General features: G+C 37.8%; 1 protein-coding gene across 2 annotated transcripts; it reads left to right on the forward strand.

Annotated features, from left to right (window-relative positions):
* Positions 1 to 2,340: 2,340 nt before the first annotated feature.
* VPS39 (VPS39 subunit of HOPS complex) lies at positions 2,341 to 23,564 on the forward strand. 2 transcript variants are annotated; one of them, XM_065754771.1, is made up of 26 exons: positions 2,341 to 2,503; positions 3,859 to 3,924; positions 4,764 to 4,796; positions 5,202 to 5,266; positions 6,055 to 6,097; positions 7,141 to 7,235; positions 8,295 to 8,393; positions 9,068 to 9,160; positions 11,017 to 11,200; positions 11,711 to 11,831; positions 12,195 to 12,315; positions 12,768 to 12,897; positions 13,450 to 13,592; positions 14,448 to 14,591; positions 15,107 to 15,248; positions 15,436 to 15,522; positions 16,899 to 16,972; positions 17,492 to 17,590; positions 17,870 to 17,987; positions 18,453 to 18,581; positions 19,033 to 19,135; positions 20,046 to 20,091; positions 20,867 to 21,016; positions 21,179 to 21,313; positions 21,595 to 21,686; positions 22,864 to 23,564. In XM_065754771.1, the coding sequence occupies exons 1-26, from the start codon at positions 2,431 to 2,433 to the stop codon at positions 22,937 to 22,939; spliced, it is 2,661 nt and encodes an 886-aa protein (XP_065610843.1). In that variant the 5' UTR covers positions 2,341 to 2,430; the 3' UTR covers positions 22,940 to 23,564. The 2 variants fall into 2 exon arrangements, with proteins under 2 accessions (XP_065610843.1, XP_065610844.1); XM_065754772.1 differs by lacking the exon at positions 4,764 to 4,796.
* The last annotated feature ends 1,344 nt before the right edge of the window (positions 23,565 to 24,908 follow it).

Below are 24,908 nucleotides of genomic sequence, written 5' to 3' on the forward strand. Positions count from 1 at the left end.
ACGGAGTTAGCTTTTCTTGTTCTTAACTCATAGCTGTGTCAGCAGAAGTGAACATGTGCCTGTACTTCATTCAGCTGTGAAGTCTGGTAGCTTAGCTCCTGTTGATCATCATTAGCAACTTACCTGGCTCATGGCACTTTGCAGTAGAGTAGCTGAGGTGCAAGTGCATAGTGTCTTCTGTCAGCTGTGCTGTGGAGGCAGCAAACACTGAGCAGATAGGCAGAAAAAAAAGGTGGGGCTATTACACTTGACTCTGCTTCCACAAGATTTGCTGTGGCATACTTCTTCCAGCCCTTGTAGGCCACAGATAGATACCATAGAATCTTTAATTAGAAAACACTTCAAAGTCTAATTTGCTGTGCTTACTTGATTAAAAAAAGAAGCAAACGTGACCTCCATGCCCTTTTGGGGAGAAGAAATTTTGTGAAATAAAGCTATATGGAATTTTGCAATGTTTTTATTTTTTTCCCCAAGTCCTATTGTTGTAGGTTTTTTTTTTTTTGAGACAAATTGTTCTCTATTGGAAGCACAAAAGAAGTTTGTATATACAATTTAATAAAAGCTAGGCAAAGATTAGAAAGGCTTTCATGGTTTCCTTCCACTTTTCTTTCCTATGTGAGATAACGAGTAGTATTAACAGCTTCACAATGCTTTGAGTAATTAGGGCAACATGCACATTTCTGAGCAAAAGTTTTCCCTGATACATGTCCTAGATTAATAGAGCAGTTTTCTGATACTTTCAGCCTACCATTACATTAGGTTTGACCTGTCCTCTCTGCCTTCTCTCTTTCTGTCCTTTATGGTATCTTCCACACTACTGGGAGTTGCTCTGAATTCCACAGGCAGCTTACTGCAATAAACATCCTGGTTATAGCTCCTTGCTTTGTTAGGTAGCTCTCCTAAGTTTTTCACCTGTTTGGCAGAATTTATACATCCTTAGGAGGTATTAGGAGGATTGTTAGTTTTAATTATGCAGATAAGAAGGACTTCAGTAAAATTTAGACATGCTCTTTTAAAGCAGGTACAGTAACATTAACTGTTATTTTTAATGAGATTTTTGCCTTAGTGCTTTGTGGATTTTTATTTTTGAAGACTGGCTATGATACCACTGGTACAACTTGTAGTATTTTCATGCCACACAGAAGACTGAAAACAGTAGTAGTAGTGAGGAAGATGATAACAGTGACCAGCTTTTTCTTAGGGTGGTAAGATGATCTTACCAGAAACTCTGAAGGAGAGATTAAGAGATCACATGATATGGCAAAGAAATTTAACAGCTTAATGGGCACAATGTGAATGAAGATCATAAGATCCAGGATAAGACAGGGTATGTTTGCATTAGACTACAGGCACAGGGGTGTGTTTGTGGGCTTTAAAAAAAAAAATCATTCTATTTACTCTGAATGGCTGGCATTGTGTGTTGTATACTAAAAAAAACCCACACACTGCTCTTTAAAGTCTGAAGAGGCCAATGCCTTGCACGTACTTTGCACTCTGGTAGAGAGAGATTGCAGCCACTTGCATGTGAAGTTGTTATTACATATTATTACTGAAACTTAGATTTTCTTTCACTAAACAGTGCTATGATTCACTAAACTGCTCCTGCAGATGTAAGAATCTTAGGCCAGGGGTACCTGACATACCCAAGCTATTTTTCCCTTCGCAGTTGTTATCTGCACAGAGGATGCAACTTAGTGTGGTTTCACACTTGAGGTTTTGTCCCTCGATGTGAAAGCAGCTGGATGGATGTAAGAACGCCTCACTGTAAGAGAGCTCTCTCGTTCTTCCTATGCACTACACCAGCATAACTGCAGCTGCATCCTCTTCATGAAGGTATGAGAAAATAAGTGCAGATTTCCTCGTGAAGGCTGAACTTCGTTGCCCTACTTCATCCTGAAGGAACGTATCAGTCTTGTAACACGAAGAAAGCATCATTTTGCAGATGTCATCGTACTGGAGAAAAAATAAAATTCAGGCTCTCTGAAAACAGCAAAATAGCTACTCGGAGAAGATGCTTTCCCGTTCTTATCTGGTTTCCTCGGGTTCCTCAATTCTTGTCTTTCCTGGGCGCTCGTTTCGCCTTAGAGAATGGCAACCAGAATCCTCCGCTACTGGTGTTTTACTGAGGACCTACAATCTCTATCTTCGGCTCTACCCCTTTCCCGGCCGTACCCAGCCGCTCAGCCCGAGGGGAAGGGGCAGCCCGCCGTCCCGGCGCACTGCCCGCCCCCGGGCCCACCCTGTCTCTGCGATTGGGCCCGCCCTGGCCGGGGCGTGCACATGCAGGCAGGGCCTCGGCACGGAAGTGGCGCCGGGGGCTGCCGGGAAGGGCAGGAGTCGGTGGTGTTGGATGCTGTTTGCGCGGCGCCGGGGAAGCTCCCGCTATACCTGCCCGCCCAGCTCCCGGCCGGCGGAGCCGCCGCCGCCATCATGCACGACGCCTTCGAGCATGTGCCGATCCTGGAGAAGCTGCCGCTGCAGATCGACTGCCTGGCGGCCTGGGGTGAGCCCCTGGGGCTGCGGCCGTGCCTCCCCCGCCTTGCCGGGCAGCTCCCCTTCCCCTTTCGTCCTCGGCAGCCGCCCTCGGGGCCGCTGGGTGCGGGCTGCTTCAGCGCTGAGAGCAGTTCCCTGAGTGCTGGCTGGTTCCTATCCTTAACGCCAGCGGGGCGTTCCAGTCTTAACGTTAGAGCCTGCTTGCGTGTGTTAGTGTTATATAAGCTTATAGGTGCTGTTTTTGGGTGTGCACGGTGAGGTTTGGTCAGAGGATTGCGGCCCCTGCTCAGGGTGCGTTGGGAAGGCTGCTGTGGCTGCTTGGGCCTTTCCTACACAGTGCTGCTGTGGGACGAAACGTATTAAAACCCATTCAGATGCTATGGTACTGTGTCCCTTTAAAACTGTTTTGAGAGCGAAATCATAACGTTAATAATAGTACCGTGTTTAGGCAAGTGGCTTATTCATGATACGGCTATATAGTAGAGATGTGAAGATTGTTTATTTCTCTGTTGAGGTTTTAATCTTTATCACTATTAAAGTGTTTTCTTTGCCAGAGTATAAGGGAGCCCAAACCCACAGGCCTCAGATGGCTTGGGTGGGTAAACTCAAGTAATGGAAGGAAGGGCTTGCAGAAGAACAAGAATCTATATAAATACAAGTATCCTCAGTAATGAGGAAGTACTGGGAGTAGAAAGGAACATGTGAACATTTTTTCTATATGGTCTTCAGCAAAAAGGAAGTTTTTCAGGCAGATTTTGTGACCTGGTGATGATATTACACCTTTTGAGTACTGTAAATTCTGTACTTTGGAACCTTTGCAGCAGAGTTCATATATGAAAAGCTTCTCTTTTGTACAAACCTTAAGTTAGTGCTTTTAGGCCAAGCAATTCAAATGCCATTTAAGCAGGGATGCCACATTGGTTCAGGCATAGCTGACAATTTTGGAAAGCTCTGATAAAAATCATGACTTTATTTTAAGACACAGAACTTCTCCTTTTCATTTTTTTCCCTTTTATGTAGCAGTGTTCCTCCCTGGGAGATAGTGATGTATGAAGAATAGCTTACTGGATCTCTTGTTTTTACAAAGATGAAACTGCTCGTTTATTTACCGTCATATGAATAAGCAGGATGTGATGTCTTGGCTGTAGCTTTTGTTTTAGTGTTTGGTTTTTGGTCATCATCATCTGGTAACAAATGTTGCAGTCTAGCACTTGCCCAGGAGCACTGCAGGGAGGCATGTCTGTGGTTGCCACATAAAGTCCTCTTTGGCTTTTGAACCAGGCTTCCAGGTGTTCTGATAAATGCAGCTTAGCTAGGCAGGGTGGTCTTTGCCTGTACTGATTATTTTCTCCCTACTTCTTTTAGAGGAATGGCTCCTTGTTGGTACTAAACAAGGGCATCTTCTTCTTTATAGGATCAAGAAGGACATAGGTAAGTTGATCGTAAGAATGACTCAATAATTGATTATGTTACTTTTATTTCTTTCATGTCAGATGTTTTTGCGATGTTAACACACGTTCAGTTGATGATTTTTCCAGCTTAGAGTTTAAAGAATGTTTGTGTGAGATCTTTGATAGAACTGTACACACCATTTATCAGGTATTTAAGAAGGATAGCTAGTAGTATCAGCCTGTTGTCTGTGCTAGAGTGTTCTTTATATGAGGTCGTTGGATCTTAATTTTGCGGAACGTACAATCTGTCTGAATGCAGTACTCACTGTACATAAACATGCACAAGAGCACTGCAATGTGCTGGTTGCCAGGGGCTTGCTTGTCACCTGTTAATGAAAAGCTGGATTAGTAGGTGAATGAAAGAGCAAGTTTATTCAGTAGATTCATCAGCATCAGGGGTTGGGAGAGAGAGAGCTTCACTGTTTCTGTTGTGTTTCTGCTTTTCCCTTTATTTCTTAGTTATACTGCTCATAGGCTATTCTGAAGATGCCACAGAAACGCTATTCTATTTGAAACTTAATTGATTCTCACTGTATGGATTTGTATTTTAGGTTTCTACATAGTAGTTGACAATGCAAGTTACTGAATGCAATAATGCAATATAACATGAGACAGCAAAGGGAAAAAAACAAAAAACAAAAAACATCACTATCCAGGTTCGTCAGCTCTTGAAAAGATACTTGTTTGCATCTACTTGAGTCTGAATTCATCTTGCTTTTCCTGAAACTTGTAGGACATCTGTTCCAATTGGAACATGCTAGTCTTGAGTTGCTAGTGTCTTATCTCACATGGTAAATTTCTCCCCCTTTTTTGCATCAGTGCCAGGAGAGGTTATGTCATCAGAAAGTGTCTGTAAGTCTTTATCCCTAAAACTCCTTTTAAACCCTTGTGGTGTAGTGTTTATTCCTTGTCTGCTTTGCAGTGATGTGTTCCTTAGCAGTTTAAGTTTTTGATACTTGATTGGTGTGGATAAATTCTTTATGGATATCTTTGTATCTTTGGGTTTCAAAACACTTAAATCTTGTTATCTATAATCTCAGCAAGGTAAAAATATAATTATTGATAAATTTCTCAGACGAGTATGAATGTTGTTATTTGAATTTTCACCGGATGATGTACAAGACCTTCTTTTCATTTACTGTTAAGCACCTGATTTTGCAATTGTAGTTCTTTGTGGTCTATTTACTTTAAGATTTATTCAGCCATAAATTTAAATGCAACTTCAGTTTATATACTCTCTCAAATCTTTTCTGGCAGGTTGCAATAGATTTGAAGTGACACTAGAGAAATCCAACAAGAACTTCTCAAAAAAGATTCAGCAGGTAGGAAATAACATTTTCTTGTCATGGGGAAACATATCCCTTGTTTTCAGACAAGAAACAAATTTTACATGTACTTCTCAAATCTCTGTTAAGCTTAGAAATTTCCCTAAGTCTATAGATTCTTCTCAGGGCAGCACAGCCAGGTGTTCTTGCTCACTACCTTCCCATAACAGCAACAAGTTTGATGTAAAGCAGAAAGCTAAGCATTGGGGTGTACAAGCTTATTTCTGACATTTATTGAAATGCTGTTATTTGCAGTAAGTGCTCAACTACACTGACAATATTTATAAAAGCAATAGTAATACACTGACCAACATGGTATAATTTGCTTCCGTCTAAAATGTAGAAATATGAGTATAATTCATACTGCTTAGAATTTAAAATTAGAATAACTTGTTCTTTGCTGCCAGTCTTACAACTATGTGATGTACATGGGGGTGAAGGACTTTGGTTCATTGATTATGTTGATGTTCAGGAAAGCATTTATCTAAAAAAAAAAAAAAAGATTAAGCAGCCTCTTTCAGTTTCACCTGTGAATGTTATTTAGAGGTACACCTGTACTAGGAGCACACTAATTACTACAACTTTTTTTTTAATCAGCTCTGTGTACTGTGTGAAAAGCACATAGGGTTTAAGTGAAAGTGTCTTCAATATTTGTCAGGAGATAGCTGCCTTGTTTTCATTATTTTGAGATTATGCTTAATGCTTTTTTTTAGACTGTCTGTAACTAAACTTTGTTCAGAGGTTTTGTCTATGAATGACATTGCTAATGGAGTTCTTTCTTTCAGATTCATGTTGTTTCTCAGTTTAAAATTTTGGTCAGTCTGTTAGGTAAGTAAATAAACTATTTTAGTATTTACTGAACTCTTCTTGGTGAAGTTACTTGGCTGCATGTGGTATGCCTTCCACACATGCATTGTGCTTGAGTTGTTGAAAAGTTGACTTCTAGGATTTAGGCTTTTTCACCTGGCAAAGGAAGCATCGTGCAGCTTAGAAAGAGGGTCATTGCTTGTTGTAAGCTAACTTGGAGAACAAAAACGTTAACATGGTTTCATGACTGAAGATGGATAAAACATGCATATATGCTACAGTTTATATGTGTGTATATATATATATACAATTTTTACATGTAGAAGCATATATGCATTTATATGAATACTTACAGATAATATGTATGCATGCAGACTGCTGTAGTCTAAAATTTCTGTTGTACAAACTGGTTTGATGCATGAAGCTCACGATTGCTGTGTGGCATCAAATGCAGTGTATATGCAGATGACAATCTTTTACCCTCTTGTGGAAGATCTGAACTGCCTTGTTTCAGGCTTTCATTTAACCTTATGATCTTCCTGTGTCTGTTTTTACTTATATTGCTACTCCCTTTTCTATGATTTCCAAGTCCCGGCTCTCCCGACTTCAGCATGTGTAGATTTCAGCTGCCTGCGTCCTCGTGCGTACAAAAACTTGACCACAGCACCCTCTGTTTAAAACTGTTCACTTCCCACTAATTTCAGGAGCCAGTTCAAAATGGTCTTTGTTTGTACAGTCTTCCAGCATGAGCTTGCCCTGGTCTAGCCTGTTTGCTGTCTGTTTCACTCCCACTTCCTCTGCGTGATTAGCACATAGTCTCAGTTCGTTCATGTGATTTTTACCAGAGCTGGTGTTAGTCTTATCTTTTGCATGCATTGTCTTGCATTACTGTGCCTCAGCACTTAATTTTTCAGTTTTTGGAAAAATATTCTTTTTTTTCTTGCAGTCTTATTTTCTTTAACAAGTTCTTTTTATGTAAACTATAAACTGCAATATTTTTTTTAATTAAATGTGAGCTCAGTGTGTTAAATATCGAAAAATAATTGGAATTTTGTTTAAAACAGAAAATAACATTTATGTCCATGACCTGTTGACGTTTCAACAAATCACTACAGTTTCCAAGGCAAAAGGTGCATCTCTCTTCACTTGTGACCTTCAGGTAAGATGAGGAGCACAATGGCACAGGTGTCCTTACCCCTTCCTTTTTAAAAAATAAAGTAAAGCAAACAAACAAAAGACGATGTTTCTGTGTAAATTTGGTTCATTAATTTTGTGTTTCTTTGTTATATATCTCCTTGTGTCTGTTGTAATTGTAGCCTTTAACTTCAAGGAACTCCTGTGGTAGCTGTGAGGGTGGCTTTTCTTTTTGCATCACTTCACCAAGCATTACCAATGCTAGTTTGATTTTATTTTTGTTTCTGTTAAACTGCATTGGTTCAAGGAGTCCCATGATCTTTATGGTAAACCCAGGCTGTAAAATGGCTCCATAAGGCATAGCAATCCTCTAATATATTGTGGTTTATTGACTTCTTTGTATCTGAGTTTTTCAACCTACTCATATTGTACAGAAATCTTATCTGTAACCAGAAAAGATGGCTTCATGCTCATCATTTGTACTTCTTTCTTTTCTTCCCATGGGAAGCTTAGTATTAAGTACTTTCTAATAAGTATTGAGGGTTTCTCAAGTGTTAAAACTACTGGCGTCTTTTAAAGTGCATCTGGTCACTTCAAAGTGCCTTAATGTTTTTGTGTACAGGCACTTAGCTTTGCTAGTATTTCTTGTCTGAAGACTTTTCCATCAGCATAGAATATGAAAAATAGTCATTAACGTTTTTATCTATCAACATAACACATTCTTTGCATTGTTCCATTTTCTTTCCTTTCCTGTAGTGCATAGAGCTCAAGCTGTTTATCATAGTCTTCAGGGTCAGGCTGACAGCTCTCTGCTTATCTTCTGTTTGTGCGTGTAAACACACGCACAAACATCTTCAGTGCTCTATTTTTCATATTTCTGTGGTGTCACAATTCCTGCCACCTAACTGAAGTTCATTTTCAGCTAGCCCACATACCTACTCTGTGCTTTGTGTGTAGAGACTCCCATTCTGGCATGAATGAACAAAGCTACTCTTCAGCTGACAGCTTTGCTTCAGGATCTTTTTGACCTTGTATTATCTTCTTTGCATGTTAGGCTAAACTCATCAATACTATCTTTTTACAGCATTCAGATAATGGAGAAGAGGTACTGAGAATGTGTGTGGCAGTGCGGAAGAAGCTACAGCTTTATTTTTGGAAGGACAGAGAGTTCCATGAACTACAAGTGAGTTGGGTGTTTCAGTAGTCTGGCATGCCTCCATAGGAACTTCATTTACTGTTTTTACATGAAATCCCTAGCAGAGGCAATACTGACTTTTAGAGTATTGACTCCTGTTGGTTTTGCAGTGATTTTAACAAAGCAGCAGCACGTAAATGTGCAAATACAGGATTTAAACCACAATTGGTGGCATTAATACAGTTCCACGAATTAAGTAGAAGCCTGTATTCTATATTTTAATATTCCTACTGTAGTATGTTTGTAAGTAAGTGAAATGTGTTAGTGTGCAGCCTTTATAAATGTATACCTAAGAGTAACACTGTGGAAGTGGGTCCTGAAAAACCCACCCTAAATCTGAAGTTTTCCAAGTCTGTCCTTTAGTCAGAAGATAGTTCTCTGGGCTTGTTGTCAGGAACTGCATTGAGAATACAACAATGATAAAAATAAGCATTGGAAATAAGTAGAAATTTATTTAATTATGCTGCTCTTCTGTGAAGTTGTGCAACTGAGTGATATGCCTATTTCTGTGTGTGAATCTGGCCTTTTAGTTGAACATTGCTGTTACTTGACCAGCAGATGTCAGCTATGTGTGCTAGGGAGCTCAGTAACAGAAGTGCTACCTGTTACACTCCTATTTTGATTTTCTCTTGTAACAGTCATTTTTGGCTTGTTTTCATCAGGGTGACTTCAGTGTACCTGATGTACCCAAATCGATGGCCTGGTGTGAAAACTCCATCTGCGTAGGTTTCAAGAGAGACTATTACCTGATACGGGTAAGAACAGATTTTGAAATTCAGCATTTAAGGAAATACGGATAGCAGTAGGGACTGTAGCATGTGTTAACAAACTGAGCTGAGAAGCTATGAAAAACAGTATGTGATGTTCTTGTGTGGTTTTGGAAAGGGCAGTCTAAAATGTTTTGCCAGGAAGAGATCTATTCTTTATCACTATTGGAACTAGTGTGTGAAGGTCTTGTAGGAAAAAGATAACAGAAAAGCTTATGTTTTAGTTAGGCAGCAGAGTTTGTAAGCTCAGCATGCATTTTCTGTAGTATTTTTAAGAAAGAACTTTGCTCTAAAATGTCAGAAAGACCAAGAGTATATTCTTATTTGGGAAAGGAACAACCTAACGTGGTCTTATATTTTTGTTTGTTTTGGGTTCGTTGTTGTTGTTCTCTTGCTGAATGGTGGTAATGCTTCTTTGAGTCTCTAAACTTACTGCTATTTGTTTACTGCTACAGTTTCTGCTTGTACTTAATTTGACATCTATACTTTTCTGCCTTTAAAATTGGCTTCTACTGATATTACAGGAAAATGAGCATACATCTATTTACTGAGTGGCAACTCTGTTCTATAGTTGACAGGAAAATTGCATGATAATTTTACTGTCAGTTCAGGCTGATACTGCTGGTGGAAGCAGTCACTTCCTGTGTCCTTCTCTTTGATTCCCACTGTTATAGTGGCACAAGTCTTTGTATCTGCTCAAGAAATCAGAGTTGAGGTTTGCTATCATCTTTGTGTTGGCTCTGGTACTTGTCCAACCATTTGCTGAGCAGCTTGATTTCATTAAGTATGCACAAAAGGTATTCATGCTTTTAAGGAATTGTTTTCTGCTAATTAGCTGATGATTTATAGGAGTTCTTGAGCTGTAACACAAAGGAAGCAGCAGGAAAATGCAGCTGGACTTGAGAGAATAAGCTTGTCTGTTTCGGCAACAGTGAAGTGTTAGGTCAACTCATGAAATATTGCCTTTATCTTGATTTTGAAGTTCATTTTGTTTGAGAATGGATTTGAATTCAGATATCTTGATTATCTGTGGCCATAGCAGTGAGTGGTTAAGGCAGGGAAAAAAAAACAAACTGGGGAGTTCGCTTTACTTTTAGTTTGTGTGTGTGCTTGTGTTTAGTTTGTGACAGTGCTTACTCATGGTAGAATAAAACTATGTTAAAAGTTTTAACCTAACTGAAATCTTGCACTTACACCAAGAAACGTTTGGGCAATTTTACTATGTTGCTGCTGTGCTATGCATTTCATGTGTCTGGGTGATATGTGCTCAGTTATTATTGTGTAGTGGAAATGAAGCAGTTATTGAGGTAGGAAGGCAGTGCCAACCCAGGTGGAGCTCAGGTGCGTGCAATGCACCTGAATGACCAGAAGGTGTGGGGCCAGCATCCACCCCTTCTCAGACCTCATTTAAGGGTTGTCAGTGGAGGCAAGGGTATCTTGCTGGAGATCTCTGCATATGTGAGGCCTTCTGAAGGTAAGCAGCTTCTTTTATTTGTTTCTGTGCCCATGGCTGTTGCATTTGAGCAAACCCTCACTTGCTGCAGCATAAGACCTTGTTGTTATACTGTAATTGCTGTACTTCCCATGATGTTACATGGTAACAGGAATATGTCACCTCAGACATAAGAGTATTAATTCTTTATTTCTAAATGATGTGTAATCAAAATAAATTTAAATATGCTGAAAATTCTTGCTGCAGTTTAAAATTGCTCATGTCCTAATTGTAATTAGTCTGAGTTGAGAATCCTTCTACTAAGTAGTGTTTAGTATGTTTTTGCTTTCAGATACTTTTCTACATCTTTGAAATGTTGTTTTGAACATTAGGTTTTCTATTTTATTTTTAGGTGGATGGAAAAGGATCCATCAAAGAACTATTTCCAACTGGGAAGCAACTGGAACCATTGGTTGCACCTGTAGCAGATGGAAAAGTTGCAGTTGGCCAAGATGATCTAACTGTTGTCCTCAATGAGGAAGGCGTCTGTACCCAGAAATGTGCATTGAATTGGACAGATATTCCAATAGCCATGGGTGAGAATTGGAAGTAGTTTTGTTTTTCTCTTGGCTCCTTTGTAAGTGATAAAACTGGTACATTCTTAGTGTTTAAAAGCTAGCTGGGTTTGAAATGTGACAGGTGGCTTCTAGAGTGTTTTTGGTTGTATTTTCCAAGTGTGATGAGTCCAGTGTGTTTGGTTTTGTTTCTTTATCATCTTCACTCCTAGGCTATTTTCTTCTTGGAAAACAGGCGTTGCCTTTTTCTCTAAAGTAAGACGACTTGAAGTGGAAGACAGTGTTAGTTTTTCTGGGCACTTTAGTGCTGCAGGAATTCTGATTTGAAGTATATTGATTTGAAATATATTGAAAGATGAACAAAAAACCTTGTTAGCCTGGTTGTCTGTTAGCTAATTGCTGTAGGCATTGGGCATTGATTTATGTTCTTAATAAGAAAACAAAGGGATATACTTTAAGGAAAATTGTTTTCACTTGACACAAAGTCAAGAGAGAACAATTAACTTATATTTTCACCTGTTTCTCAAATAGAGCATCAGCCTCCCTACATCATTGCTGTTCTGCCAAGGTATGTGGAGATCCGCACATTTGAACCCCGACTGCTGGTACAGAGTATTGAGCTGCAGAGACCACGCTTCATCACCTCTGGAGGGTATTAAGTAGAATGCGATTGCTTTTGTTGAAATGTCTGTGTGGTAGCATGCTGAAAGACTGAAAGAAGAGCTCTTCATAATCTCCTGGCTTAAGAAGTAGCACTGAAACAGTTTTTGCTGTTTATGAACAGAAAAATGGATGTGATATCTTGAGGATTAAATTTTAAGGGTAGAGTATCTTTGGGGATTCCTGATCACTGAAGATATTTCTGCTCCTTCCTGCTTTGCAGTATTGTTTAATTTGCCTTTGTATCTGATTCATTAGTGCATGAATTAGCCAGGATTGTTTCTAGGTTAGCATTACCCTTTTTTTCTTTTTCAGAATTGGAATGTGATAACTAAACTTTTTGGCTTCTTTGCAGGACAAATATTATATATGTGGCAAGTAATCACTTTGTTTGGCGACTCATCCCGGTGTCCATAGCCACACAGATCCAGCAACTTCTGCAGGATAAGCAGTTTGAGCTGGCTTTGCAGTTGGCAGTAAGTAGTCCAAATCCTTTGAGTTTGCAGTAGAATTTTCTTGTACAAAAGTATGCAAAAGGTTGTTTGTCTATTGCTTGACTGCAGCTAGTCTGAAGACCTTCACCTCTTTTACTGCCTACTTTTCACAAACTCTCTAGTGATAGCCTTTTTTGATGTAAATTTTAGGGTTATGCTGCCAATTCTCAATGTTGATGTAGTTGCTTTAGATTTTGTGGCGTCACAACAGTTTACCAGAGGTGGCTTTCAAACCTTCCAGGGTTTGTTTCAGTGACACAGTTAACACAGCACATAAGAATCGACATCAGAGGTGTTCCCTTAAGAAGATTGTTTTTTAATATGGCAGGCTTCAGGATTTTGTATTCTTTCTAAATTACATAACTACTGTTATTTTTCTAAGGCATTTCCTTCTCATTTATGCTGCCTGAAAGTTTTTATCTATCTGTGTGTAGGAAATGAAAGATGATTCAGATAGTGAGAAGCGACAACAAATTCACCACATAAAGAACCTTTTTGCCTTCAACCTCTTCTGTCAAAAGCGCTTTGATGAATCAATGCAAGTTTTTGCCAAGCTTGGTACAGGTAAATGGCTTAAGTTGACCTTAAGATACCTTGGTTAGGAGAGATGAAATAAAGATTGCAGATCACTGTATGTCTTGGTTTCCCTTTAAAACCGTATCATCTTGTGCTGACCAGTCCCCTTGTGAATAGCTAATAGTCTAGGCAACTGTTTAGCCTTTTATGCTGGTTAAAGTGCTTGACTCAGATTAACAGAAGTTAATGAATTTAAATCATGAAACTGCCCCTTGTGCAGAGTATATTTGTATTGTAGCCTTTTCTTGGAGTGTGTTCTTCTCCATGTGTGCCAAGAGTGCAGGTTGAAACTTGTTCTGCCTAGACTTTAAAATAGTAATTTTCTTGCTGCTTTTGGTTTGTTCTGGCTGCTTTTTTTTTCTCCTCACGATAAACCATTTCTGTTACCTGTAACTTAATGCCACACAAGCTGATAAGAGGCAGTTGTGTTGAAAATCTAACTTTATGTTTAAAGCTAACTTTACATTAAAGCTACGTTATGCTTAAAGGATTGGCAACATTATATGTTATGATTGCTAATACTAGTTATTTTTTGCTTAGATCCCACTCATGTGATGGGTCTGTATCCTGACCTACTGCCAACAGACTACAGGAAACAGCTACAGTATCCCAACCCACTGCCAGGGCTCTCTGGGGCAGAGCTGGAGAAGGCCCATTTAGCTCTGATAGACTACCTAACTCAAGTGAGTACTTCTGTTTGTGTTGTTTTTTTTCCTGTTTTTAGAGCAGCGTTATTCAAGCTGTAGCATCTTTTTTTTTGGGGAAATTTTTGCAGGAAGCTGTATGTCTACTCCAGCTCTGTTAGGCTAGATTTACTGGACTGTCTTGATGGTTGAAAACTATTGCAGGGATTCCCGAGAAAGCAGGAGAAATGGAAGATGTGAGGTCTTCCACAGAAGTCGTATGACTTCTCTGGGATCTAGATAAAATTGACTCCTGGACTCAGATCTGAATTTGAGTCTACTATTTCATTTTCAGTAGCTTTCTAAAAAGGCCTTGGGCTCTTGTTTTTTTTGTTTTTGTTTGGTGACTACTATGGAGGGCACTCTATCCAGGAAATGGTTCTAAAGCATGAATTAGAAACTTCAACAGGAGGTAGTGGATAAAATAACTTTGAACTCTTTATTTTTGTACAACTGGACTCTGAATTGTTCTGCTATTCTTACTAGACCAGATGGTAACTTGTGTCTTATCAAGGATGTTTTTTGTGCCTTGTGGCTCAAAATTTAGGTTGTTCTTTAAATATTTTTGAGAAATCAGGAGATATTTAAAATGTCTTTGCTCAGGTTAACTGTATATATCATACTTCTTGCACAACTACACATTTGCAAAACAAATTTATGTACCTTAATGTGGTTAGAAAGATGATACATTGAATAGTTAGAAACAGTAAGGATTTTTAAGGAGCTAATTGATAAAATAAGTTACTTGCTTGTTTTTTGTTTGGTTTTTTTTAATTTGGTGGGTTGTATTTTCTGGGGATGGGATTGAGAAATTCTTGTCATTTCCATGTTAAATTTTCATTTGATGTCCTTTAGAAAAGGAGTCAGCTGGTGAAGAAGCTAAATGATTCTGACCATCAGTCCAGTACCTCACCCCTCATGGAAGGAACACCCACAATCAAGTCCAAGAAGAAGCTGTTACAGATCATTGATACCACCCTGTTAAAGTGTTACCTCCATGTGAGTTTTCACCTTAGAGGTCAGGCTGTTAAATTGCAAGTTCTGTTGCAATATCAGTATGAAAAATTTGAGAAGGAATGAGGAGCTATGTCAGACATTCTCTAACAGCTGCCTCAGTTTTGTTCTAGAAATGATGTGGGAGGCTTTGGCCTCAGCTACTTTTCTCATTGATCAGGAGGCAGTTTTATGAAAGAAACCCACTTGTAGGTGCTTCAGTGAAATGAACATCATCTTGCCTGTTCGTTTTGACATTTTGAGCGGTGCTTTCTGTGTTGTCTTTTACTGTTAAATGCAGAAGTGTGATCTTTGTTGTCAGTGACGCTTTTCAAAGCAGTTCTCTATTCTGGAAGAGGGATAGCTCTAATGCATTGTTTATGGAATGGAACTTCTTAAGGAAGATGAGGCTTGATCTAAGATGTTAAGCTGTTGTGCTGTTTCTCTGTTTCAACTCTGTGTACTGCAAGTTTAGGAAGAACATATTAGAAACATGTTTGAGCGCTCCTTTTTGCTTGCAGACAAATGTAGCACTTGTGGCACCATTGCTACGCCTGGAGAACAATCACTGCCACATTGAGGAGAGTGAACATGTACTGAAGAAGGCTCACAAATACAGTGAGCTGATAATACTGTATGAGAAGAAAGGTCTACATGAGAAAGGTAGGTGTGAGGTTGAGATAGGGAGAGGGGAAGGGATAGGAGCATAATTTCTTAATCTTGTCTTTATTGCCTGCACATTGTTTATAGCAAAGCTTCTTTTTGTTGTTGTTGTTGTTTTCAAGGTGTGGCTTACATTGGAAATATAATTGTGATTATAAAGTAATTAAGCTTTTTGTTTGTTTGAAAGCATTACAGGTACTGGTGGATCAGTCAAAGAAAGCCAACTCGCCTTTGAAGGGTCATGAGAGGACAGTGCAATATCTGCAACATTTGGGTAAATGTCTACGCTGTTTCTGTGAAAGTGTTGCTCTTCCCAGGTTTTAGTTATTCTACTGTTCAGAAACTTCATAGACACTATCAAGCTAAAGGATGCTCCAGTTATCTAGTCTGGTTTCTTGTGTGGTGCAGACTTCAAGCATTATAGTTCAGGAGTGTCCTGTTTAAACTTAAGAATCCTATTGGTAAATGTTCCTTATTTCTGACTTTTTAAAAAAAATATATAAAAATTCAATTGTAAGAGAATACGCTGTGTAATTTTGTATTTTATTCTGGTGATACTTTCCTTTCATCACTGATGGCAAAACCTGACTTTTGGGTTAGACTTTCCAGTGGAAAGTCTAACTACTAATTACTGGGTTTTGTAGTGTCTTTCTCAAGATTTAGTCTTATATGAAGTTTTTGGTTTTTTTGTGTATAGATAAATCTAAGTTATAACCTGTGTATAGATTAACGTAGGTTATGACCTAAAAGTTCTAAGTGTTGGTTATAACATTGTAGTAGCAAATTGCTTAGTTTGGCCATCCATTGTAAACTTAGGACCTTAGTTTTGGTTTTGCTGTTGTTGGGAATAGTCCCCTCCCATGTGATAATATTGTTTGTCTAAATGTACAACTCCTTCATTTATTACTAGTACTAGTAAATCAGACTCAACCATCCAAAGTAGTTTGGGGGTGGAAAATAAATTTCTCTTCCATACATACTACTGGCAAAGTTAGATTTTTTTTTGTATATAATTTCAGATTATGTTTTTATATTTTTATTGATTCTTGCTGGTTCTTGTTAGGAACATGGTTATCCAGTGATAATGTTACTTCCCATGTCACTTATCTATTAGAGAACTGTAGGTGTGTGACATTCAGATTATAGCCTAACAAAATAATCTGCTGATTTTAAAATTATTTTTGTAAGGATGGTTATCTCGATGGACCTATATTATGAAAGTATTTGACCCTTTGCCATAGAAAACATTAGACTGAAAAGCTGTGGAAAATAAAAGAAACTACACAAGTTAAAAGTATAGTATTTTTCCACTCCAGTAAAAAAAAAATAAATTACAAAATTAGAGCTATTAGTAAAGGAAAATGCTTAGAAATTAAAACAACAGAATGTGGCTTTGGTCTGACTTGTAGAAGTTTTGTGCCACTTAGTAGTTGAGCGTTAATTCTTGCTCCTGTTTGAAATCATGTTTGCAAAGTCATGAGTTGTGTCCTTAGCCTGCAATGTGATTTGCTTGATTGAAGAGCAGAAAACAAAAAAGAATTTTGTTGTAATTGAAACTTTGATTGCTCTGAAAGCATCTGCTCGTGTTGTGAGTGGAATGGAACGGTCTTCAGGAATATAAGCTGAGCACTGCTACCGCTTGTGTTGTAGGCACAGAGAATTTGCACTTGGTGTTTTCCTATTCTGTCTGGGTGCTAAGAGATTATCCTGAAGATGGACTGAAGGTAAGTTTGCCAGTGAGATTCTTAGTGCAGCGTATGTTGTAAAAATGCATGTAGTAGCATAAAATCCAGTTTAGTTCTAACTGATATTGTCTGCATTCAGCATTATACCTGAAAGCTTGGCAGTAGATGGATCAGGACAGCTTATTGATTTGTCTTTTGTTTTTTTTTCCATTCTTTGAATACCTTTTTTTATAAGAAGTGGCTAAGAACTCTTTAAGTTTGGTGTAACATCATTGTTCAAGAGCATGATTGAATAGTTAAATATTAAGTTTCTTAATCTTTTTGACTTCTGTATTTGAGAGAGATTGGGTGCTCTGAAAGATCAGTGCTGACTGGGGCAGAAGTGGAAGTTTGGTCATCCAGATATCTTCTGGATGTCTAAATGAGCTGCTTGGATTTTCTTTTCTACTACTTGTGCTTATTCTTTCAGCTTACATGATGATATGCTGAACTTCGTTGCCTCAGAAAAAATGCATTGCAGCACTTTATTCACAGGGTATCTAAAAATGCGTTTTACAGATATTTACAGAAGACCTCCCTGAAGTGGAAGCATTGCCACGAGATAAAGTGCTCAGTTTTTTGATTGAAAACTTTAAAAGTTTGGCTATTCCTTATCTGGTAAGAACTCAATATGTATTAGTGCATTATGTTTAGTACATGTTATACATAAGCCTTTAGTTCTCAAGGTGTTGGAACATGATAGTGTATCAGAGAATGCCAGCTTTGCTGTAACTTGTGCAAAGAAAATAACTAGAATCAAGCAGAATGTTCATGAAAATACAAAATCCTGAGGCAAAGCTTGGTAAGGTAACCATAGAGCATGGAATTGTTGCTTGCTTTTAGCAAATTACTTTCCAGAGTAGGTATCTTTAACTGAATCTGAACTTGTGTTTTCAGGAACACATCATTCATGTCTGGGAAGAAACTGGTGCAGACTTCCACAACTGTCTGATCCAGCTGTACTGTGAGAAAGTGCAGGGCTTAATGAAAGAATATCTCAGTTCTTTCCCTGCAGGTATGTTTAGCCTTTTCTGGTAGGCCAGAGGGCTGGGACATTAGAGGGGGAGCTTTCACAGTGTATTGCTCTAAGCCTCCATTCTTCATATTGATAAGAAGATACCCTAAATGATGAAAGAACTGTAACAACAGGAGTTGTGGGTTTGTAGGCTAGTTTCTTGCTACCTTGAAAATCTTAAGTGGCCAAGTGACAGCTTTGCTCATGGTTAAGTAAAATGGCAGCTGCTGCTCACTGTATTCGATTAAGGGCTGAGGTGGGTTATGATTAACCATGTACTGTCTAATCAGAAACTTGTCCACATGTTTTAGGAACATGAAGTAATTTGTCAGGTGCATCCAATTCTTATGAATGTAGCAATTTCATCCAAATCTGGTTTCTCCTAATTTTATTTTTCTTCCTCTTCTGTGAGCTAGTGTAGTGAAATAGCTATAATATGATAGCCAGTATATTTCTTTCATACAGATAAATGTCCAGTGCCTGCTGGGGAGGAAGGAGGAGACTTAGGGGATTACCGGAAAAAACTTCTCCTTTTTTTGGAGAAGTCTAGCTGTTATGAACCTAGTCGACTAATTAGTGACTTTCCCTTTGATGGTGAGTTCAATTTCTTTAGCCTTAACTAACTAGACCCTTGTTGTATTTTACAGCTTCTCAGTTATGAGGAATCATATTAACTAGAAGCAGAGAAGATAGATCTGTTACAAAGTCACTGTGTGTGTACTCACTGTGTATATGCTGGCAGAAGTGTTTTTCTCAGTCCCTACAGGATTTAAGTGCTGGCCTAAGACCTTGTGACATCTCCTATTGCTGAAATATTTAGCTGAACCTTTAGATGAGCTTGACTCCCTCAATAGTTCTGAAGTTTGTTATATCCTAAGGTTACTTAAGAATCCAAAAATATTACTATCTCTATTGTATAGTAGACAGTGTAACTTTAGTCTGTTTAAACTGGATTTTCTCTTATTCTGTTAATCTGGTTTGTAATGGACCCTTATATTGTTATTTTTAAGTGTAACTATTGTTCAGTTGTTCATCCTATCACTAGGTCTTCTAGAAGAACGCGCTCTGCTCTTGGGTCGCATGGGGAAGCATGAGCAAGCTCTGTTTATTTATGTTCATATTCTGAAGGATACCAACATGGCTGAAAAGTAAGGATTTCTTTATTTTTGATAAATTTTATAGTGAATTGTTGCTATACATGGAGCATGAGTGCTATATGGTTTCAGGATCTTCTGTCCACGTTTTCCTGAGTTTTGGGCTCTTCCAGTTACCTGTTTATTACAGATAATGATGTAATCCTCTTGCAGGTTAGCTTTTTACATTCTTCTGTTACTGCACTTCTGAGCAATATTACTCTCATTAAATGAGTTCTTTGCTTCCCTCTTGTCAGATGTGGCTTTCCACTGGTCTTTAGTTTGCGAACTTGTGGATATTACTTTACTTGCCTTCTGTTATCATAGGGGTTCACTAGTTCAGGTGCAAGTTAAGTTCCTTCAGCTAGCACAACCCTCTCGTAAATGTGCTGTTTGTTTTTTCTGGATTAATTGTGCTGGAGAACTACCTGAGTGAATCTAAAGTACTTAGGAGAAAATAGAATCAACCAGTACTGATAGGAATGTCTGAAGAACGAGACCTGTTCAGGGTAGGTTCTTTTGAAGTTAGTTTCATGAAATGCCTGGCAGAGAACATTAAGCCTACGTATGCATTGCGTGTGTTAGCAGACACCTTTTTTTTGTGATTCGAATACAGTAACATCTGTACTCCACCCGTTCCCTTTTTTTTTTTGATATAATGAAATCAAGGTATTAAATTCAGTTTCAATGTGGAAGTTTTGTAAGTTGATTGGAAGTGGGAGGCTTGCACAAAACCTCCGTTTTCTCAGCACTGTAATGCAAAATAACCAGTGCTGCATGTCCTGATCCAATTGGTCAGAATTGGGTGTATGGTCACCTGATGTGGATGACCTTAACAATTGAGATTTTGATGGTAATTTCTCTTTAATGAGTTCCTGGATTCCATATCTGTCCATGCATTTCACTTGATTCTTCTCTATTTTAGCTACTGCCATAAACATTATGACCAAAACAAAGATGGCAACAAAGATGTAAGTAGCTTCATCTTTGCAGACTTCCTTTTTCTGTAAGGATCTTTTTAGGCCCTGGGTTCTTAACCTTTTGGCTTGCCTGAACCATGTTGAGTAAAGGGAAATTGGGCTGCATATAATACAGTTAATGTATGTAAGTGATAAAACTTCTTTTTTATGTATATCTTTTAATATATATTCTTTTTTATATATCTTTTAAACACTGAAAAAAAGGGTCCAAAAACTCATAAAACTAACAGGTTGGACACATATGTAGACTACTTGTCCTATGCTAGGGACTTTAAAGTTTTCTGCTTTCTGTAGACTTCGGATTTTGTGTGAGGTGGACAGGAACCTATGTATTACCTCTTGGGATTTAGGAATTACTAGCTTATGCTTTAGCTTTTTAGTTTTTGTGGATGCTACTGCATTATTTGAGTTGAGAGTGTGCCTGTAAATAATTTTCTGATGGAATTTAGATGAAGTACTGCATTTGTATTTATATTTATGAAAAAAAAAGATAAAAATCAAGTAGTGTTTTCTTAAGTGAGTTATATAAGATAAATAAAGGAAGCATGATTAAAAGATACTACTTTTATAGGAAAACCTTAACGCAGAATGTAGATCTTAAGTCTTTGAACTTTATACTTTCTTCCTTGTGGTTTTAATAAAAAAGCTGCTTAAATAATTGTCTTAGAATTTAGAATTTCCAAAAAAAAAAAAATAGTACTTTACTAGTACTCATGCTGGATTCACAAGTGCAATGACTTCAAAAGCTTTTTTTTGTGTGTAACAGGTCTATCTGTCTCTGCTCCGGATGTATCTCTCCCCACCTAGTGTTCATTGCTTGGGGCCCATCAAGATGGAAGTGCTGGAGCCTCAAGCCAATCTGCAGGCTGCTCTGCAGGTGTTGGAGCTACATCACAGCAAACTGGATACCACCAAGGTGAGAAAGACTTGTACGTACCTTAAGTTTGTACTGTTGGCAGAACCTACTGGAGCAGGTGTGTATGTGTGCAGGTTGTAACTGGGTGAATGTGAGTGAACTTCTACTCTATTTTGTTCTCTGTTCATTTTAATTTTCCTAATCAGATATATTTTGCTTTAGGCAATAAACCTTCTTCCAGCAAATACACAGATTAGTGAGATTCGAATCTTCCTAGAGAAAGTACTTGAAGAAAATGCCCAGAAGAGAAGATTCAATCAAGTACTCAAGAATCTTCTCCATGCTGAGTTTCTGAGGGTAAGCACCCATGACCAATTGGAATTGTGTTTTAAACCTGATATTCAGTATTTTGGTCCACTGTTCCTTATATGTGATGTGTTTCCTCTGGATGGTGCTGTAGTTCATCTGAAATTAGTAAATATGCATCAGGTAGTTTGAATGTCCCCTTTTCAGGGTATAATGACAAGCGCAGAGATTTTAATTTAGATGCTAATTAAATTTAAATTTAGATTTTAATTTTTAATTCACAGTTTAGCCTTTGTGATTCTCTGGACTCACTGTGCTGTGCTGTCCCATAGGTTCAGGAGGAGCGGATCTTGCATCAGCAAGTAAAGTGTGTTATTACAGAGGAGAAGGTGTGCACTGTATGTAAAAAGAAGATAGGCAACAGGTGAGAGATCATGTACTTTAAAGTTTGGGAAACAGAATCAAATGTGAATATCATCTTAATGTGTGTATACATATGTTATATGTGTATAGTACATACAGCAAACACAAGTATGAAGGAGAAATCTGAAGAGTGTTCAGGTTAGAAATTACATCATTCAACAGAGTGGATAGGAGAGCATCAAACTGTTTTGTGAGAGTTTTAATCTTGCTTTCAGCAAAACAGAATAAAATGCCATCAGAAATTCTCAAGACATCTTACTCTGGAAGGCAGAGAATTGTATTGCATATTGGATTTAAAATATTTTTGTTAGAACTCTGCTTGCTACCTGCTTCTTTGCTGCAATTTAAGGAGAGCAATGTAAAGAATCTCAAACTAAGATGCATGTGGAATAGCTCTATATCTAATGGCTTTGTGATTTCCTGGCTGTCTTACATTTTGAAGTGCAGCAGTCTTGAAACATATAAAACTGTTTCACTTGATACTTAGATACTAGATATGTTCTCCTGCTGTTCCTAGTAAGTAATGATGGAGACTGGTATAGAATGAGAATGCTATGGACTTTTTTTTCCTTTTGGAACTCCAGTGGAATAGCATATGATCATTGTTTGTTTTTCTTGTTGGTGTGAACTGTTCTGAAATATGACTAGCATTCACAGTTATGGGTATCTTTTCCAAAACATTTTATTGAGTGTGAGTCTGAATAAATTAATGCTATGCTTATTCAACTTTGTTATTAGTGTGTAGCTTGTAACATCAGAATTAAAGTTTGTTTGGTTTGGTTGCCTAGGGCTTTTCTAATGCTTTAAATTTCAGTAAGGATTTGAAGGACTGTCATGTCAGTAAGTCATCAAGTTATCTCCTAAAATCTAAACCAAAACTTATAACCAAAATCGGTTGCAAGTTGATACTAGTGATTTTTAAGAAAAGTGTGCCTATAGAAATGAAAATAGATGTTTTTAAGGATACTCTTTCAACATCCATAGAATTATTTTGTCTGATTTTATCAATAAAGTATTCAGAGTGAAATCTTGGTAGGAGAGAGTCTGTTCTGTATAAATGTTTTCTGATTTTATTTTTTTTTGGAACAAGAACATTCAAGTGTCAACTGAGAAAATTGTATTAACTGTATTCATTGTATTTCAAAAAAGTTGATTTTTTGTGTTCTATCTCTTCACAGTGCATTCGCCCGATACCCTAATGCAATAGTTGTGCATTATTTCTGCTCCAAAGAAGTCAACATGTTGGACACCTGACCTGTTTTTTTTTAATAATTCCAACACTCCTATGAAGTTCAAAAGTGATGGCTTTATAAAGTTGATGCTTCCAAGATTATTGAGGCTTGTTTCTGGGATCTCACTGGGTAGAAGTCATTTATATCTAAGGACAGACTGTCATATCGATTTACTAGAAAATGACTTAACCTTGTCATTATAGTGCTGACAACTATGTTGAACCTCTCAGTGCTCAGATGAAGAATAAAAACTGATCAGCTGTAAGCTTTGTAATGCACTCCAACCTTGTGAATGAGTTGTCAGACAATTGTAGGTGTTCACAAGTCAATTTTTACAGCAGAAGTCCTCCTTAGGGTAACAGTGTTGTGATTTGGCCTTGTATGTAAATAGTTCTTCAAAAAAGAAAGTGTATTACAAGATTTTGCAGCTGTGTCACCCTCGCATGTAAATCACTGGATGTATGGCTTTAGAAGGCAGCTTCTATGCCTATTTCTAGATGTAGAAAATAGTTTTATTTTCATCACAGTAATGGGAATATTTAAATGTTGGCCAAAGGAATCCCTTTATTGATGTTCAGTGTTATCACCTGACTTTCAGATAAATAGAATTTGCACGGGGTATAGTCAGGCAGACAGCAGCATCACTGAAGAGCTGGGTTTTTTTTTTTTAATTTAAAGAAAAGGTTTGAGAACTCTGTATTGAATTAATTTGTGTGCGGTTGGCTGACTTTGGTCACAGCATGACTGGAAGCTCAGAGACTGTTCTGAGACGTTCACATCTGCATTCATACAAAAAGCAAGTAACACCCTGGAAAGCAACTTCTTGAGGGATTGAACTACGGATGTTGATTGTACTTCTTGACTACACTTGAGATTTTGTGTATGCAAAGCTCTTTGGTCACTGTTTCTCTTCCCAGCACTGAAGTAAAATCTAGACTATTTCAACATCTTTTTCAAATGCTTTGGGACAGTGCAGGCTGGTACTGTTCTGAAGTTATACTTGAGTCACAGGTCTTCACTGCAAAAACAGGGTTGTACCATACTCCTTGCAGGCTGTAAATTTTTTGTCTAACTTATTTTTCCGTAAACTGTAATCTATAGCAAATTGATACTAGAAATATTGAAATGTATGGTGAGTGCAGAAAGAATCTGAGCAACAGTATTGAAAAGGAAGCAGTAGAATATAACTTGACTTGATCTTTGACTCCAAATTGACTTCAGCAATACTTAGAAATTTGTAATTACTAACTAATCTAATATTGTTAATGACATGTAACTATCAGATATTACATCTTGAATAATAAAACTGTTCTGCATAGGGTGTAACTGGATCTCAGCTCTGTAGGTTTAGTTAAGCCATTGTTACATGGATGTGTTTTTTAGGAAGAGATCTACAATAAGCTGTCAGGAGTCCTGTTTCACTTAGATTATCACTGTTAATGGTTTCCTTTGATAACTGTTTGTTTTCCTTTCCCACGTGTTTCTATTTATTGTTCATATGCTATGCATTCCTTTGAGTTTCTTGGTCCAATGTTTTGCTACTTTTGTTCTTGGGTATCTTGGGTAGCATTGGTACTAATGTCTTTCTGTAGAGCCTAGGAGGAGGGATTCTGTGGTGTTAGTGTTTTTAACCTTGTATTTCTTCTATTTGAAGAAGAGAGTCTGAAGTACTCATATTCAATTTGCACATTCTGTATAGGTCTTTATATATACAGTTCAGGTACAGAGGGAAGATAGTTTGGGAGAGTTGTGTTTACAGATCATTGAGAATGAAAGAAGGGTATTTATCAGGCCCTGTATTCTTTGTATACAAATATGACAATATTGCTCTGATTTTTTACCTATCTTAGATTTAGTACTGTTAGTATGATTTTCATCTACTACCTGGAGAGTGGTGTTCACATAAAAGGAACTTCATTGTGCTCTTACTTTCATGGTTAAGGTTGTGCCTCTGTTCATCTCTATTGCATAGCCTTTAACAGAGATGTGGT

The sequence above is a fragment of the Cyrtonyx montezumae genome, unplaced genomic scaffold, assembly GCF_038088225.1.
Source record: "Cyrtonyx montezumae isolate F1298 unplaced genomic scaffold, pur_monq_1.0 scaffold_10, whole genome shotgun sequence".
In the NCBI taxonomy this organism is placed as follows: domain Eukaryota; kingdom Metazoa; phylum Chordata; class Aves; order Galliformes; family Odontophoridae; genus Cyrtonyx; species Cyrtonyx montezumae.

Excerpts from the sequence above, each read along its gene's own strand:
- VPS39 (XM_065754771.1), top strand. The coding sequence starts at position 2,431 with ATGCACGACGCCTTCGAGCATGTGCCGATCCTGGAGAAGCTGCCGCTG. Across the intron at positions 15,249-15,435 it reads GAAAGGTCTACATGAGAAAG|CATTACAGGTACTGGTGGAT; the intron begins GTAGGTGTGAGG and ends TTTGTTTGAAAG. Across the intron at positions 17,988-18,452 it reads TCTCAGTTCTTTCCCTGCAG|ATAAATGTCCAGTGCCTGCT; the intron begins GTATGTTTAGCC and ends TCTTTCATACAG.